We start from the raw sequence: 17,456 nt of genomic DNA, 5'->3' as shown, positions 1-17,456 counted from the left end.
TGGAGGAGGGACCATGATGATGTGAGGAGAAACCAAAAAAGAGAACAGCACCTTTGGCCACTCATTGTCCTGTGTTAAATCATGAGGCTTGATGCAGGTGGGGCTCTAAAAGGCAGCATCAATGGAAATCCCCCCTTCAGTGCCAGCTGTGGGACAAAACCTCAGGAAGGCCTTTCAGAGCCCTTCTTCCTCACTTGTTTGCTGCAGAACAAGGTGGGACACAGGCCTAAAAAGGTACATTGATGAAAACATGGAAAGCTAAGCAACACATCCACTAAAATCACATCATCCTCCTGCTGCACTGCTGTGGCATTTCCAAGGAGACTCGGCCATCTGAGCTGCACCTCAGGGAGCTTCCCTGGGCAAACGTGTGCCTCAGAGGGAGCTGCCTGCTGCAGATGGGAAGGAAGGAAGAAAGGAAGGAAAAGAAAGAAAGAAAGGAAGGAAGGAAGGAAGGAAAAGAAAGAAAAGAAAGAAAGAGAGAAAGAAAGAAAGAGAGAAAGAAAGAAAAAAAAAGAAAGAAAGAAAGAGAATAGAAGGTACCAGCATCATCGCTGTGGGCCGAGTCCCAAAGTGCTGGAAGGAGTAAAGCAGTGCGCCCAAGTGGGCTGGTCCCAGAGAAACTGAAGTTTTGAGGCAGAGACCAAATAGATCACGTGCTGGAGCAGCTACGGGAAGGCAGGCTGAGGAAAACAGAAAAACCACCGCCATTCCAAAACGTGGATGCTTCCTTCTCCCTCCTCCTCTTGCATTCCAACCTCTTTTGCTCTCTTTGCCATGTTGTGGTTTAAGCCCAGGCAGCAAGCAAGTGCCACACACAGCCATTCTCACTCGATGCCCGGTCACCAGCAGGCTGGCCTGTGCAGAGAATTGGAAGGGTAGAAGCTGGAAAATTGCCAGGTGCAGAAAACAATTGAGCTGCATAGGGAATGCAGAAGCCTCATGCATAGGCCAAGAAACCCCTTTGAACTCATTCCCCATTTCCCAAGGGGAGGCAGGTGTTTCACATCTCCAGGACATCAGGGACCCCTCAAGCCTCACAGTGACTTGAGAAGACAAATGCCATCACTCCAAACATCCTTCCTCCTGCTGGTACCCAGCTTGAAATACTGAGCAGCATGTGGGATGGTCAGGAATATCTCTTTGGCCACTTTGGGTCCCCTGCCCTGGCTGTGTCTCCTGCCAGCCTCGTGTGCAGCATGACCCCAGGGAGCTCTGTCTGGGCAGCTCCTTCCCTAGTGCGGGGTGCCCAGCTGACACAGCCCTTGGCTCACACAGATCCAAACTGCAGAACTTTTCATCCCTCATCTTGGCCTCAGTTCCCGTAGCAGAACTCGTGTTCCCACCGTATCGGAAAAATAATATTAGGAGAAATGGGGCAACTGAGAGACTGGATAAAAAGTGCTTTCTTGCCTTATGGCATCAATCTCATAGAAAGGTGAGGCATTAAAGGTGTTACATCCAGTGCCATAGTATCAGAAGCCTTTCCCTTCTTCATTCCGATGCCTTATGTTCGTTTTTTCACTAGTCACATACTTCTGCAAAACTTGTGAGTGTCTTTTCATAGCAATCATTAATTCCTTACTTTCTGCAGCCTTGCCAGAATGCATCATTTTTCAACCAATCATACAGCATTTCTAAATTCACATTGCTGCATCTTCATCTTTTCACTAACTTTAGAACAAGTTCTATTGCTACGTTTGAAAACCTTTTGCTACCTTACTTAACGTATTGCCTGGCTTACATAACACATCTTTCTCTTTGCTTAAAACATATTTCCATTTCAAGTGCAAACCTGTATTCCTCTTTCCTGTCTGCTTCACTTTTTAGCTTGTAATTCTAAAGGCCTTCCCTAAAGTCTCAGGTTAAACATTGTATCCATCTCTACCTCTGAGCCTGGATGCACAAGGCCCGGAGAGCTCTCTGGCCTTTGCATTTCCCACAAGCGAATGAGCAAAGAGCTCATTTCCCATTTCCCAAGGTGTAATGGTTTCGTTTGTTTGTTTGTTTGTTTCAGGGCCAATGTACCAATAATGTAATAGTTTAAGGTTTGCCAATTTTAATATCGTTACCTTTTGTGGTGAACTAGAATTAGGAGTAAAAGTAAAGCAGGCCAAACACTTACAAAGGGAATAAAGAAAAAGACTTTATTAACTACACAAAGAATAAGAATAATAAATTCAGAGCAGATTTTCAGACCAGCTCTTCTTTCCCCCTTTGTTACAGCTTAACAACATGCAGAGACACTTCCGTCAATTTCTTCCGTAAATTATCTTTTCCAGTTCACTTTAGGGAGAGGAGTTTCTTTTTCTTTAGCTATAAGGATCTTTTACTAAGAGAGGAAATTGCCAGTTCTCTTTTGACTCCACTTGCTCAGGATTCACAGCTGCCCGGGATCTGCTGTCAGGAAACTCCTCCCACTTCACAGTCTGTTCACAACTGAGTTGCGGGCCATGGTAAAAAGTCATGGGGTATTACTTGTAAGGATGAGCTACTCCAAGGCAAAAGTTCTCTTTAGCTCACTTCTCTCTCTGTTTATATATTATTCCCAGGAACAGAGATCCCCCTCTTTTCCTCAGGGCAAAGGATTCTTCAAACCCTTTACACCTTGCTCCACCCCCCCACCACCCCAGGTCTCTCTTTTTTTCCACGGTTTAAAGAAAATGTTTGTGAAGCACAGTCCACCCCTATAACTTACAAAAAAGATATTTCAGCCCACCTTCATGGAGTCTCTTCATTCTCCTTCCATTTAGAAACTTAGCTTTGACTTCATTGACTTTGGTGTATCTTTTCTGTTCTTCTTCCTCTCACCCACGGGAAGATGAAAGGCGGTAAGTCTTATCTGAGCATTGGAAAAAAACTTAAAATCTCCCACAGAAGTTGCAGGAGATGGGCCCGGCCATGCGGCAGCTGTGTCAGGAGCTCAGGCCGCCCAGGCCAAGCTGGAGGGGCAGGACGAAAACTGCAAAGTCCAGCCAGAGGAGAAATGGGTGCCAAGGCTCTGGCTCCATGGCTTTCTTCCGGCTCTCACTGCACCCGGCTCCAGCTGCAGGCCGGGGGTTCTCCCTCTGCCTTGCCCAGCACACAAAGCCGTGGGGGTCTCTCCCAAACGGGGCCCAGCTGCCGCCCCCCAGGCCGTGAGGGCGGCCGGGCGGGCTCGGCCACCCCAGGGCTGCTCCGAGCCGGGGCAGGGCAGGGCCCCGCCGAGCCACAGCCGCACCGGGAAAAGGCGAGGATCCCAGCAATGGGCCTCTCCTCCTCTTGACCACTGGGGCCCCTGCTTAAAGACGGGCCCCGGCAGCCTCTGGAGCTTGGCCCTGTGCCTGGCCCGGGCCCCATACTAGAAGGGACCAGCGCTAGCCCAGTGCCACACCGTAAGAGGCCAAAAATGCAAGAGAGCGTTCCTGGGGCTTACCTGCTTCAAATGTGATGCACGGAGCAAACCGACTTTTCCAATTCTTTTCTCAGGCTGTCAACAACTAAACCAGCCTCCAATTGGTCCCATCAATCCACAGAGGAAGTTCTCATGGGGAAAAACTTGCTAGTGGGCCCGCCCGCCAGGGTAAAACCAGCACACAAGGGGAGGCAGGTGTTTCACATCTCCAGGACATCAGGGACCCCTCAAGCCTCACAGTGACTTGAGAAGACAAATGCCATCACTCCAAACATCCTTCCTCCTGCAGGCACCCAGCTTGAAATACTGAGCAGCATGTGGGATGGTCAGGAATATCTCTTTGGCCACTTTGGGTCCCCTGCCCTGGCTGTGTCTCCTGCCAGCCCCGTGTGCAGCATGACCCCAGGGAGCTCTGTCTGGGCAGCTCCTTCCCTAGTGCGGGGTGCCCAGCTGACACAGCCCTTGGCTCACACAGATCCAAACTGCAGAACTTTTCATCCCTCATCTTGGCCTCAGTTCCCGTAGGAGAACTGAGTGTTCCTGCTGGACACTCACCTGCGCCTGAGCCTGTGGAGAAGCCTGGCTGCCTTCCTTTCTGCCCAGGGCAGCACAGACACTCCCAAACTTTCCCAGCAGCTGCCACACAACCACGGCCACAGCGGCGTGCCCAGCAGTGACACCCCTGCTCTGCTCTGTTTTGCCATCTTCTGCTTCTCTATTCACAGCTAAAAGCCTGTATCTCCACAAGGAGGTTTGTTCTGGAGGAAGACCTCCGCCCACTTCCAAACTGACTCCCAAACCCCATCCCTCTATCTTCCCATGCTTTAGAAACACCTGACCATTCAGACTCAAATTTACAGCTTATTCACAGAAGGAAGGGAAGCTTCCAACACAGTGATGGTTTTACAGTATTTATTTTGACTATCAGCCTAAACTATCTACAAACTACAAACTACAAACTACTCCTTCCAACCTACAAACTCAAAAGAACAACAAACAACAACGGCCTCTTGCACGGCTAGAATCTTCTGTCAGCCATAAACTGCTGCGCTGCCATGATCAGAGGTGTCAGGCTGGAGGTCGGCTTGGCTGAAGTTACAAACGGATGCTGCCCAAAGAGAAAAAGAACAAATGAACTTCTGCTTTCCTCACAGGCTGAAGCAGCCTTTCTCTGGCTACCAGAGACACAGAGAAACGAGGGCAGTCTGTGCACCTCTGTCTCCCTGTCCAGGACTTTCCTGCCACAGGCAAACATGGCTTCCAATTCCACAAATGCATGAAGCCAGAGGTCTGCAGCTTAAGGAGATTTAGTCTAATTGTCATTGCAAGGCTCCTTCCAAGCCATGGCAGGCCGGGATTCTCCTTGTTTTTCCTTTGGAAAGCCCCCAGAATGGAGATTCTTAGGAGCGGGGCCCACCTGACGCCTTGGACTTGAGCAGAGGAGGAGCCCCTGGCAGTGGGTAGCTGGCACAGCCTGTAGCTGCTCTGCCTTTTACCTGCAGAAGTTCCTGGGCAGACCAGCGCCTGTCCTCGTCTGTCTCCAGGCAGCAGTGCAGAAAGTCTCGCAACCAAGCCGACTGCTGCCTGGGCTTCTGCAGCTTCGGGGTGCCCCCGGTGCTGATCAGCTGTCGAGCCTAGAGAAGAAGGCAACGCCACACTCCACCTGTCTCCTTCGCACCCAAAACTGCTCACCCACACCCCGCTGGCCAAGCTGCACTCTCACAAGTGGCCCTTTCCTCCCCGCCAGAGGCTGCGACATGCCTTTCCCACCCCAACCAACTGAACCCAAAGCCAGAGGCAACCACAGCCAGTCCAATGTGCAAAAGCTCCTGCCTTCAGCCCTGATTTCATGGGCTGATTGGGAATCAGGAGCAAATCCATCAGCAAAAGCACACTCGGCTTCTCCGAGGACTGACACCAGCTCTACCGCCAATTTGGAAGAGGGACTTTGGTCTAACTCTACTCTTCCCAAGGATTCTTCCGTAACATGCAGCTTGGCGCTGCTCACTGCTCCCTTAGGCAAAGCTGCCAGCAAGCAAATGGCATCAGCGTACTTTGGGCCGTTCCTAATTCAAGGGCAAGGGGAATAATACAGGGCAAGAAGCACAAGAGACTATGCAGCCCGGGAGCTATGGTCTTCAGGTGTTACCAAGCTTGGCAGGCAGAAGAACGGGGGCAGATTTTCTTAGAGGGACAGGAGCATCTGAGAGAAGTTGCAGCGCACCGTGCGGGAGGTTTCCATCAGGTAAGGAGGAGCTCCTTCCACCATCTCCATCCCCACGATGCCAAAGGACCAGATGTCCACTTTGGGGCCGTAGGGCTTCCTGGTGAAAATTTCAGGCGCCATCCAGTAAGTAGTCCCGACAGCCGATCTGCGTTTGCTCTGCTCAGCCGTGAGCTGAGCAGCGAGGCCAAAATCAGCTGAGGAGAAAAAACACACTCGGATCAAGCCAGCGTGAAGTAGGAAAGCAAAGAGAAGAAGTCCCCACTCTCCCAGTGCCCAAGAAGGCAGTGTGGAATCCAAAGGGAATGCAAACGGGAATGGCATGCTGGCATTCCTAACAGCTGCAGCTGAGGAAATAGCAGATGGGCCACTTAGCAAAAGCCCCCCGTTTCACACAGTGGCTTTTAGTTCCCTGAAGCTCCAGACTGAAACTGCCTTGCTTGCGTGAGGGCACACACAGCCCAAAGCCCCTCCTGACACCTTCTTCCCAGCCACACCGCCCTGTACCTTGTGGCTGTGCTCTGCGCTTGCAGCAGGGCAGCCTGCACTGCCACAGGCACCACTCTTGGGCAACTGGAAGTCACTCAAATGCACCCCCAGCCCACAGCCCACCACGGCTGGGCCTGCCCTTAACAACACCCACCCAGCTTGACAGATCCATCCAAGCCCAGGAGAATGTTATGGCTTTTGATGTCTCGGTGGACCACTTGCTTGCAGTGAAGGAAATCCAGGCCTTGCAGGCACTGAGGGAGGAAAAACAAACAGGAGATCTGACTTCGTCCCTCATGCAGTGCAGTGGCACATCTGCAAGACTGACTTGCTGGGGGACGCCGAGCCATGGCAGGCAAGGCTGAGGGGAGGACAAGAGCTTGCTGCTTCAACATGACGACAGCAGTGCCTTTCTAAGAGAGGGTGTATTCGCTTTGAAAGAGAAAGGGCAATGCTTTTTCTGGCCAGTGCCCTGCAAACACAGACTGAAGGAGCACCGCTGCAGTGCCTGTGCTCTCTCCAGCCAGATGACAGCAAATGCCTTTGCAAATGCCCCTTTGGGTGCAAAGCTCTCCTTGGAGGCTGAGCTCTGGCAGAGTCCTGTGAGTGTCTCTTTGTCTTTGCCACTCGGTTGACACTGTGCCAGCAGCACGGCTGCTCTTACAGGGAAGGAATGCAGCACACACAGCCAGCAGGCAAGTGTTTGCAGAGGCCAACGCAAACAAACGCACTAGAAGAAGGGCCCGCACCTTGGCAGGCCCTCCAGATGCACTTGCCCCCGCTCTGCCAGTCACAAGAGATAGGCAGAAAGGAAGCTCGGAAGATGAAATCAATCCTCCCCTTCCCACCCATTCCACCCAAGCCATGGCAAGCACCAACGCAATCCCTTACCTCGCGGGACACAGCTGCTATCTCTCCTTCTGCCATTTGGATCTCCCTAATGACATCGTGCAAAGACCCTCCGTCCATGTATTCCATCACGAGCCAGAGTTCCTCGTGCACCAGGTAGCTGAAAGGAGGAAACAACCACCTGCAGGTGAATGCGTGCGCTTGCGTGACCTGATGGACCCTTTTGTCCGTGTCTCTCTCCGAGGAAGACAGGACGAAGGGAATAGGCATTCACAAGGCTCTACAGGGCTTGAACTCTGTGCAGTAGAAAAGACTGCTTGGTATGCACAGCTGTGCAACAGGCCATGGGAAATACCATCTCCAGTGCTTTGTCAGAACTCAAGAACCTTGGGGGAAAAATCAAACAGCAAACCCAACAGGACAATGGGCACGGAGGGCAGGAACTTGGAGGCTGCTGACGCAGTAAAATTGGGCCGAGACCTGCTCTTTGAAAGCGCACTTCAAACTAGATATGCCGCAAAAGATAAATGCAGCCCCCATGCAAACTCCTCCAAGATGCTGTGGATCAGCCCAGAAAGGGGAAGGAATTAACAGCTCCACCCTCTGCCAGCAACCAAAGGAGTGCTTGAACCTCTGGCTTGCAGCACGTCAGTGACCCTTCACGGCAGAAGAGCAGAACCACTCACCTGTCTACATAGTTCACCACATTGGCGTTCTTATTGTCCCGCATGACCTGGATTTCATTCACGCACAGTTCGTTGCTCTTCACTTGCAACAGACTGATTTTCTTTATGGCCACCTAAAACGACATGCAAACCATGGATCAAAGAAGTCGATGGCACAGGAACACAAGGCCAACAGGGACACTGTGATTTTGGGATGATACAGCTGCGCTGTGCCAAAATGCCTTGGGACTGGACATCAGAGGAACCGGAAGCTGAGCTTGCAAGAGCCCTTTACACTGCTTCCTTGGTCGCCACTCCCAGGACACACAGCCAGAAACCCTTTGCCTTGCAAACCTGGCAGAAACACAGTCTCAACTCTCCAGCTCAAAGCTCTAACCGCCCTTGCTGCACCCACATTCTTCCCCCAGGGCCTCACTTTATCATCCCCATTTTGAATTCACGCACCACTTGCAAGCAGGAAACAACTTAGGCCTAGGAAAAATGGAGCAAAACTCCTGGAAAACCTTGGCCATTTCTAGGGGGCTTGATCATTACTCCGGTGGCCACCGGCATTCTTCACTGCACAACAACAGGGCAAACCCTTACAGATATGACAGATAAAATGCCGCCCTACAAACATCCTGACCGTCCCCCCCAGCCCACCCCACACCCCCCAGAGAAATAAAAACCGACAGATTTTATGGAAAAATTGTTGTCATGATGAGAACATCATTAAGGACACATCAAAAAAAAACAAGGCTAGCACATCCTCACTTCAGCAATTTTCCATTTGTTCTGCTAAAATGCTTTTTAGCACACCAGTGACATTTGCAATTCCTGACTGATTCTAAAAAGAAATAGCTCATGCCTTGATCCTCTAGCGATACACACCAGGCTCTGAGCAGGGCTTAGGCCCTCGAGAGACTCCTTGCAGACCTCTCTCTCTAAGCACAGTTCCCAAGGGCAGTACTGCACGTGCCTAAGGAACTACCATCAAAATTCCCATGGATTTGCTGACAGCACGAAAGGAGAACTCGGGAACCGCGAGCCAAAGCCCCAAAGGGCACCGCCATTCTCTAAGACACCGCCTTGCCACTAAGAACCAGCTAGCATGTCCTCCTCAGAAAGACAGCCCTTGGCCTCCTTGCATTGCTTGCGGCAGCTCAGAAGGACACAGTCTGTCCCCACTGGGCTTGGCAGGCAGACCCTGCTCTGCACTTCAGTTGCCTTTGCAGCAAAGCTCTACTGGCGACCCAAAGCTCAGGCACAGCTCACAGCACAGGGGAGGGCACTCGAGAGCTGCACAAGCTGCAGCACCGCTTGACACTTACCTCTTCTCCTGTGGCAGTCTCCACTGCCGTGCACACAGTGCCAAAACCCCTAGAAACAAAACAGCAGCAGAGAAAGGAGAAGTCCTTTAGTCCCTGCAGAAGCCAGACACTGTGGCCCAAGGAGGAAAAAGAGGCCAGGGACAAACAGCAAATGCACCGCGACACATTCTGCTCTGGCTCCTTTCCCCCTTTCTCTTTCTGTGTCCGTGCGTGTCTGTGATTTTTCCAGACACACACACACACACACACACACACACATGGCCGTTGGGCCTGCTCACACTTCTCCTTGCAGTGGATGTGCCACACTCAGGCACCTCCACACAGGCCTTCTGAGAAGCCTGAAGCCATGTCACAGACATCAGAAGAAAACCTCTCAACACACATCCTTTCTGCAGCTGACAAGGAAAGTAGTCTCCAGCCACAGCTGCAGCCACAGGCAGAGCAGGCACAGGTCTCCACTGCTGCACACACAAATGGAGAAGTGCTCAAAGCAGAAGATCCTCAGACAGCTGCCTTCTGGCTCCAGAGCCATGGGCAGCTGCTTCTCTTGGGTGCAGCAGACACAGGAAGCACTCTACTTTTCAGGGGACTTCTTCTACATTTGGCTCCTCCCAGAGGAAATGTTGCAAATCAATCCCACTGACAGTCCGCAGAGCTGGCTTTCAGTAGGGAATAGCTTGGTGCTTTCTTTGCAGGAAAGGCCGCAACCCCACGGGATCCACGAGGGCTCTCCCCTCAGGCACTCGATGCCTTTTCCTCTAGAGTGCATTGGCATTGGACACGGGCCTGAAGCTTTGGCTTTTGCCACCTCAGCTACAAAAGAGAGCTGCTTCTTTTGTGTCTGCTTTTGGCTTCTAGACTAGCTAGGTGGTCATCCTGACCACTGAACCTTGTTTTCAGCAAAACGCTGGAACAAAGCTTCCTGAGAGCTGTTCCCTGACAGCCCGCAGCTGCTACCTTGACCTTGGAGGCAATGAAGCTTTTCCTCCTTTCATTGCCACGGATCCTGTATCCTTTTGGGACACAGAGAAATGATTTGTCCCAAGAAAAGCGGCAAGAGGGGGAAAGACACTTGAGGGACAGGAGATGTGCCAGGTGCTGCTCCTTGCTGCAGAAAGGACCATTCCAGCATCCAGGTGTCTTTGCCATGCCTTCAGACCACAGCTATCAATGCTGACCAAAACTGAGACATAGCAGCGTCTCAGCGCAGCGTCTGCACAGCTTTGCAGCTTGCCTGACATCACTCCGGCGACAGGTGACAGCAGCAAAGTACACAGCCCCTCCCTTTGAAGAAGCACCTGTGGCTGCACTCACCCTTTGCCAATAATTTCCAGTTCTGTATATTTAGCCTCCGGATCTCCTTCGCTCACCAGCGTCCCTGTAAAAACCCAAAGGAAAGATGCTCACTTCAAAACTGAGATGCCAGCCTGCAGCAGATCACCAAGGCAGCCCCACTCTCTGGCACACTGGGCCCTTTCAACTCCCTCACTGGACAAACAACAACACCATTGCCGCACCAGCACCACCAGCAGCACCACCAAAACAACAGCAGCAGGACAAGCAGCTCTGCAGCACATACGGTCTGCACTAAACTAGAAGCCTAAACTAAAATCTAAGCACGTGGAGAAACAGTCCAAGGACACAGAGATCAGAAGGCCACGACCAAGACAAGTGAGTGTGGTCTATAAAACCCAAACCTTTCTGTTCTTGGCCATGAACACTCTGCGCCATTCAACAAAAGCTGGCATCCTTGCAAGCAGCAAAGGCACCTTGGCTTCTGCAATCAATTTGTATCAACAGCTGCCCGCTCCAGAAGCGGAAGAATAGTGCCCAGTGCTTCCAGCAGAGGCATGATCTCCGCCTTGAAGCAGCACTTTACCTAAACAATGCCTTTCTGGCTTGCAAGAGCAGCAGCAGCAGCTGATGTTGCAACCTATTGCCATGGGCCTTAACAGTGAGGTTCCTCAGCCTTCAGGAGAGGCTATGATCTGAAGATGACCTTGGCTGTGCCCCACAGGAGCTGGGCCCCACAGGAGCTCCCTGAAGTCGCCTCATTCACAAGGTCCCGGCCTCCTGCTCAGCCACAAACCATCTCTCTTTTGCCTTTTGTACTGAGGCAAGCTCAGGCAAAGCCAAAGCACGCCAGGCTGCCCTCAGAGGCAGCAGCAAGAGCCCGCTGTTCCTTCAGCACCTCCAAGCACAACAACAGCTCCTGTGTGGAGGCCGCAGCAGCCGACACTCAGCCCAGCAGGAACTGCAGGTGGGACAGCTCACGCTGACACACGATCACACAGGGCACTGCTCCAGCACACAGGCATCACAAAGGACATACTCAGCAGGGCCAGGCACTCGTCCTCTGTCCTCTCTCTAAGCAGCTGCTCCATGCTGCCCGAGGAACTACTTGTGCTCCAGGTGCACGAGCTGCTCGCGCTTGACTTTCCAGCTTGGGGACAGGAGGCTTCTTCAGAGCCGGCAGCTGCAGCTCGTGCCGGCGCCAGGCCAGAGGAAGTGGAGCTCTGGGACAAGAAACAAATTTGGGTCAGAAACACGCCTGCCACAGATGCCCCTCCAATCCCATTTCAAATGCAAGCCCCTTGGAAGATGCTGCTGGCCACATCCTGGGCTCTTCACCTCTCGGCTTTTGCTGCCCCCTTCTCTCACACAAGGCACAAATTCCAAAGGCTGCTTTTACCCGATGCACAACATGACCCCAAAGACACCGCTGACCAAAGCAGGCGCTTACTGATGTTGGCTGCTCAGGCCGTGGGCTGACAGCAGGGACAGGTTCATTAGCACCTTCCTCCTCTTCAGCCTCTTCCTTGACTCCACGTTCAGCAAGAGCAGGGGCTGGTGCTGCCCTTGGGCTCTGGGCACAGACAGCAGCGGGAGGGACAGGAAAGAACCTGTCATTCAGAACCTGACAGATATTCAGCTACAGGCCCCTGCTGCAGCTTAGCTGCTCCTTGAGCTCCCCACAGCTGCTGATGAGCAGGGCCAGGTCCCTCCAGGGGACAGTGGCTCCTCCATATCCTGCAAGGCTGTCAAGTGCATCTTTGCACGGCTCTCCTCACCAGAGATAGGGAGCCTGCACAGCCACTGGCCACCAAGGGCCTCACTTGTACCCCAGCAACATCCAAAGACACCCTAATGCTACCTCATGTCTCCTGCTAAGAGGAATTCACAGCCCCTATCAGAGTGGTGGGGAACGGATGCCTAAATGTCCAAGTTCCACACCCCTTTCCCAGGGGTGAAACACTCTGCAAGTGCCAGAAAGATTCCAGCCTGACTCAGCATCTTCAACTACGCAGGGGAGGTGCTGTCTGATCAAAAACTTCCAGCTCTCCTTTGCTCCAGCCACAGGGCCACTCCCAGCTGCCACTTACTGATGCTGGATGCTCAGGCCCCACAGTAGCAGCAGCTGCAGCTTGGTGGGCATCTTCCTCCCCTTTGGCCTCTTCTTCAGGAAGATGCGCAGCCGCAGGAGGCTCTGAGGTTGCTTTTGGGCTCTGCAGACAGACAGCAATGGGAGGGACAGGCAACCTTCTTGATATTCAGCTCTAGAACCCAGATGCACTAAGGAGGAATCATCTGGATTCTAAGTTGCTCAGCCTCCAGCTAATTGGACCAATCAGAGCAGACTGCGCTCTCTTGCACAGGAGAAATTCCATCATGCATTCAAGCAACGAGCAACCCCACTTTCCACTGCTTAAAAGCTCTGAAATGGAACTGGGCAAAACAGACACACATCCTCCACACATTGCTGCTGCTGCTGCTGCTCCTGCTGCTGCAGAGAGCCCGCACTGTACTTTCATTCATCCAAGCAGGCTGGCACTGGACTGCAGCAGGCCCAGCTCACAGCTTGCTCCACAGCTGTCCAATGCTACCAACGCCAAAGGCTCCTTTCCCACTCACCCAAGGGCTGGATTCTCTCCAGGCACGGGCGATGTGACCTGCAACACACAAAGGAAAAAGAACCCCATGCTGTGAGAAAACTGCCCGCTCTGGGAAAACTCACCAAAAAGTCAACCCAAAGCCAGAGCATATTGCTTTCACTCCATGCCTCCAGCAGCAAGCCTCGTGTCACACAGCAAGCAAGACAACAGCACAAAGGATTGCCTCGTGTCTGTCTTTTGTCCTCTTTGGCCACTCAAGCCCCAGAAACCTGAGGCCCATGAAGTCCAAGTTCTGAAACAGTCATTGTTTCTGCCCTGCCCCACCCAGCAGGAGCTACAGCTCGTCTCCTTCCTGTATTTCAGTTTTCTGAAGAGATGCATGCGTCAGTTGCTACGAGCTTGCTGAAAACCTTTGCCCCGTAACACTTCAGCCCAAGCCCTTTAGCCATGGTGGCAGTTCTAATGTGACGCAGCACAGCAGCACCTCCTGTGCCCAGCAGCATACAGGAACTTGTCTGAAATGTCTATTTCAAGGGCCTTTCCCAAGCTGATTCTGTGATTTCCTCACAGAGGGAAGGGCTCTTTCAGCACACAGGAACTGTCAAGTCCCACACACATGTGCTGGGATGGGGGAATGCAGACAAGAAGAGGCTTCCCCTCAGTCCTGGAGAGCAGCGCAGTTTTTCCAAGCGCTCCTTCTAAGCTCTCCCTGTCTTCCCCTCTTAGAAGTTGTCATTCTTGAGCCAGCAAACGCAGGAGATTCCAGACTCCACTGCCACAGGCCATGCCGTGTGGGGAGAAGAAGCCCAGCAGGCTACATTACAAATGCAGCCCACGGCCCGCTGGCTAGAGACACCCCCTTGTCAGCTGCAGCTGCTGACAGCAGCTTTACCCAACAAAAGGCCTCTTCATGGCCTTTGGCCTTCCATCTGCTGCACCGAATAGAAGCGCCTACTTACGTGCCAGGTGGGTGAAAAAGTAGCCAGAATAAGCCACGGTAAAAGCCGTGCAAACTGCAGCACACACTCTCTCCATGGCGGGAGCTATGCTGCTCAAGTCGGCACCAGACAGCACTTGTGGGGACAAACAAAAATCCTGCGAGAGCTCTCAGGGTGCAGCTGGCTGTCAGAGACCTCGTCGATCAGCAGGTTGCACCTGCAGGGAGCATGCCAAAGAGCTGCTCTGCCCACTGAGGCCTCCCGTGCCTGGGCACAGCAACTTTGCCTTGACAGCGCTGGGATGCGGCCGCTGACATCACAATAGCAGCTGCTCTAGGCTGCCTTGTGAAGTCACACCGAGAAGCACACCTTCTCACTTCAGCTAAGGCCAAAAGGCACCTGCAAAGTTCTCCTCTGCTACAAAGCAACACAAAAAGCCCGCCTAGTCCATAAGCTGTTGCTCAAGGCATCTGGGAGTAACACCAAGAACACAGGAAGCCCTTGTAGCCCACGCTGAGAAGCTGAACATGGAGGAGGGACCATGATGATGTGAGGAGAAACCAAAAAAGAGAACAGCACCTTTGGCCACTCATTGTCCTGTGTTAAATCATGAGGCTTGATGCAGGTGGGGCTCTAAAAGGCAGCACCAATGGAAATCCCCCCTTCAATGCCAGCTGTGGGACAAAACCTCAGGAAGGCCTTTCAGAGCCCTTCTTCCTCACTTGTTTGCTGCAGAACAAGGTGGGACACAGGCCTAAAAAGGTACATTGATGAAAACATGGAAAGCTAAGCAACACATCCACTAAAATCACATCATCCTCCTGCTGCACTGCTGTGGCATTTCCAAGGAGACTCGGCCATCTGAGCTGCACCTCAGGGAGCTTCCCTGGGCAAACGTGTGCCTCAGAGGGAGCTGCCTGCTGCAGATGGGAAGGAAGGAAGAAAGGAAGGAAAAGAAAGAAAGAAAGGAAGGAAGGAAGGAAGGAAAAGAAAGAAAAGAAAGAAAGAGAGAAAGAAAGAAAGAGAGAAAGAAAGAAAAAAAAAGAAAGAAAGAAAGAGAATAGAAGGTACCAGCATCATCGCTGTGGGCCGAGTCCCAAAGTGCTGGAAGGAGTAAAGCAGTGCGCCCAAGTGGGCTGGTCCCAGAGAAACTGAAGTTTTGAGGCAGAGACCAAATAGATCACGTGCTGGAGCAGCTACGGGAAGGCAGGCTGAGGAAAACAGAAAAACCACCGCCATTCCAAAACGTGGATGCTTCCTTCTCCCTCCTCCTCTTGCATTCCAACCTCTTTTGCTCTCTTTGCCATGTTGTGGTTTAAGCCCAGGCAGCAAGCAAGTGCCACACACAGCCATTCTCACTCGATGCCCGGTCACCAGCAGGCTGGCCTGTGCAGAGAATTGGAAGGGTAGAAGCTGGAAAATTGCCAGGTGCAGAAAACAATTGAGCTGCATAGGGAATGCAGAAGCCTCATGCATAGGCCAAGAAACCCCTTTGAACTCATTCCCCATTTCCCAAGGGGAGGCAGGTGTTTCACATCTCCAGGACATCAGGGACCCCTCAAGCCTCACAGTGACTTGAGAAGACAAATGCCATCACTCCAAACATCCTTCCTCCTGCTGGTACCCAGCTTGAAATACTGAGCAGCATGTGGGATGGTCAGGAATATCTCTTTGGCCACTTTGGGTCCCCTGCCCTGGCTGTGTCTCCTGCCAGCCTCGTGTGCAGCATGACCCCAGGGAGCTCTGTCTGGGCAGCTCCTTCCCTAGTGCGGGGTGCCCAGCTGACACAGCCCTTGGCTCACACAGATCCAAAATGCAGAACTTTTCATCCCTCATCTTGGCCTCAGTTCCCGTAGCAGAACTCGTGTTCCCACCGTATCGGAAAAATAATATTAGGAGAAATGGGGCAACTGAGAGACTGGATAAAAAGTGCTTTCTTGCCTTATGGCATCAATCTCATAGAAAGGTGAGGCATTAAAGGTGTTACATCCAGTGCCATAGTATCAGAAGCCTTTCCCTTCTTCATTCCGATGCCTTATGTTCGTTTTTTCACTAGTCACATACTTCTGCAAAACTTGTGAGTGTCTTTTCATAGCAATCATTAATTCCTTACTTTCTGCAGCCTTGCCAGAATGCATCATTTTTCAACCAATCATACAGCATTTCTAAATTCACATTGCTGCATCTTCATCTTTTCACTAACTTTAGAACAAGTTCTATTGCTACGTTTGAAAACCTTTTGCTACCTTACTTAACGTATTGCCTGGCTTACATAACACATCTTTCTCTTTGCTTAAAACATATTTCCATTTCAAGTGCAAACCTGTATTCCTCTTTCCTGTCTGCTTCACTTTTTAGCTTGTAATTCTAAAGGCCTTCCCTAAAGTCTCAGGTTAAACATTGTATCCATCTCTACCTCTGAGCCTGGATGCACAAGGCCCGGAGAGCTCTCTGGCCTTTGCATTTCCCACAAGCGAATGAGCAAAGAGCTCATTTCCCATTTCCCAAGGTGTAATGGTTTCGTTTGTTTGTTTGTTTGTTTCCGGGCCAATGTACCAATAATGTAATAGTTTAAGGTTTGCCAATTTTAATATCGTTACCTTTTGTTGTGAACTAGAATTAGGAGTAAAAGTAAAGCAGGCCAAACACTTACAAAGGGAATAAAGAAAAAGACTTTATTAACTACACAAAGAATAAGAATAATAAATTCAGAGCAGATTTTCAGACCAGCTCTTCTTTCCCCCTTTGTTACAGCTTAACAACATGCAGAGACACTTCCGTCAATTTCTTCCGTAAATTATCTTTTCCAGTTCACTTTAGGGAGAGGAGTTTCTTTTTCTTTAGCTATAAGGATCTTTTACTAAGAGAGGAAATTGCCAGTTCTCTTTTGACTCCACTTGCTCAGGATTCACAGCTGCCCGGGATCTGCTGTCAGGAAACTCCTCCCACTTCACAGTCTGTTCACAACTGAGTTGCGGGCCATGGTAAAAAGTCATGGGGTATGACTTGTAAGGATGAGCTACTCCAAGGCAAAAGTTCTCTTTAGCTCACTTCTCTCTCTGTTTATATATTATTCCCAGGAACAGAGATCCCCCTCTTTTCCTCAGGGCAAAGGATTCTTCAAACCCTTTACACCTTGCTCCACCCCCCCACCACCCCAGGTCTCTCTTTTTTTCCATGGTTTAAAGAAAATGTTTGTGAAGCACAGTCCACCCCTATAACTTACAAAAAAGATATTTCAGCCCACCTTCATGGAGTCTCTTCATTCTCCTTCCATTTAGAAACTTAGCTTTGACTTCATTGACTTTGGTGTATCTTTTCTGTTCTTCTTCCTCTCACCCACGGGAAGATGAAAGGCGGTAAGTCTTATCTGAGCATTGGAAAAAAACTTAAAATCTCCCACAGAAGTTGCAGGAGATGGGCCCGGCCATGCGGCAGCTGTGTCAGGAGCTCAGGCCGCCCAGGCCAAGCTGGAGGGGCAGGACGAAAACTGCAAAGTCCAGCCAGAGGAGAAATGGGTGCCAAGGCTCTGGCTCCATGGCTTTCTTCCGGCTCTCACTGCACCCGGCTCCAGCTGCAGGCCGGGGGTTCTCCCTCTGCCTTGCCCAGCACACAAAGCCGTGGGGGTCTCTCCCAAACGGGGCCCAGCTGCCGCCCCCCAGGCCGTGAGGGC

The 17,456-nt window shown here is 51.5% G+C and overlaps 1 protein-coding gene across 1 annotated transcript; it reads right to left on the bottom strand.

The window, feature by feature from the left end:
• Positions 1–4,412: 4,412 nt before the first annotated feature.
• LOC134056945 (serine/threonine-protein kinase PAK 3-like) lies at positions 4,413–13,880 on the bottom strand. The gene is made up of 11 exons (XM_062513906.1): positions 13,805–13,880; positions 12,809–12,902; positions 11,389–11,468; positions 10,267–10,330; positions 8,953–9,001; positions 7,643–7,755; positions 6,999–7,116; positions 6,262–6,361; positions 5,619–5,815; positions 4,891–5,028; positions 4,413–4,502 (listed from the first exon to the last, which is right to left on the bottom strand). The coding sequence occupies exons 1-11, from the start codon at positions 13,878–13,880 to the stop codon at positions 4,413–4,415; spliced, it is 1,119 nt and encodes a 372-aa protein (XP_062369890.1).
• Between the last annotated feature and the right edge of the window lie 3,576 nt (positions 13,881–17,456).

This window comes from Cinclus cinclus, chromosome Z (genome assembly GCF_963662255.1).
Source record: "Cinclus cinclus chromosome Z, bCinCin1.1, whole genome shotgun sequence".
In the NCBI taxonomy this organism is placed as follows: domain Eukaryota; kingdom Metazoa; phylum Chordata; class Aves; order Passeriformes; family Cinclidae; genus Cinclus; species Cinclus cinclus.
Note: the sequence above shows the minus strand (reverse complement) of the source record. Positions and strands in the feature narration are given on the sequence as shown.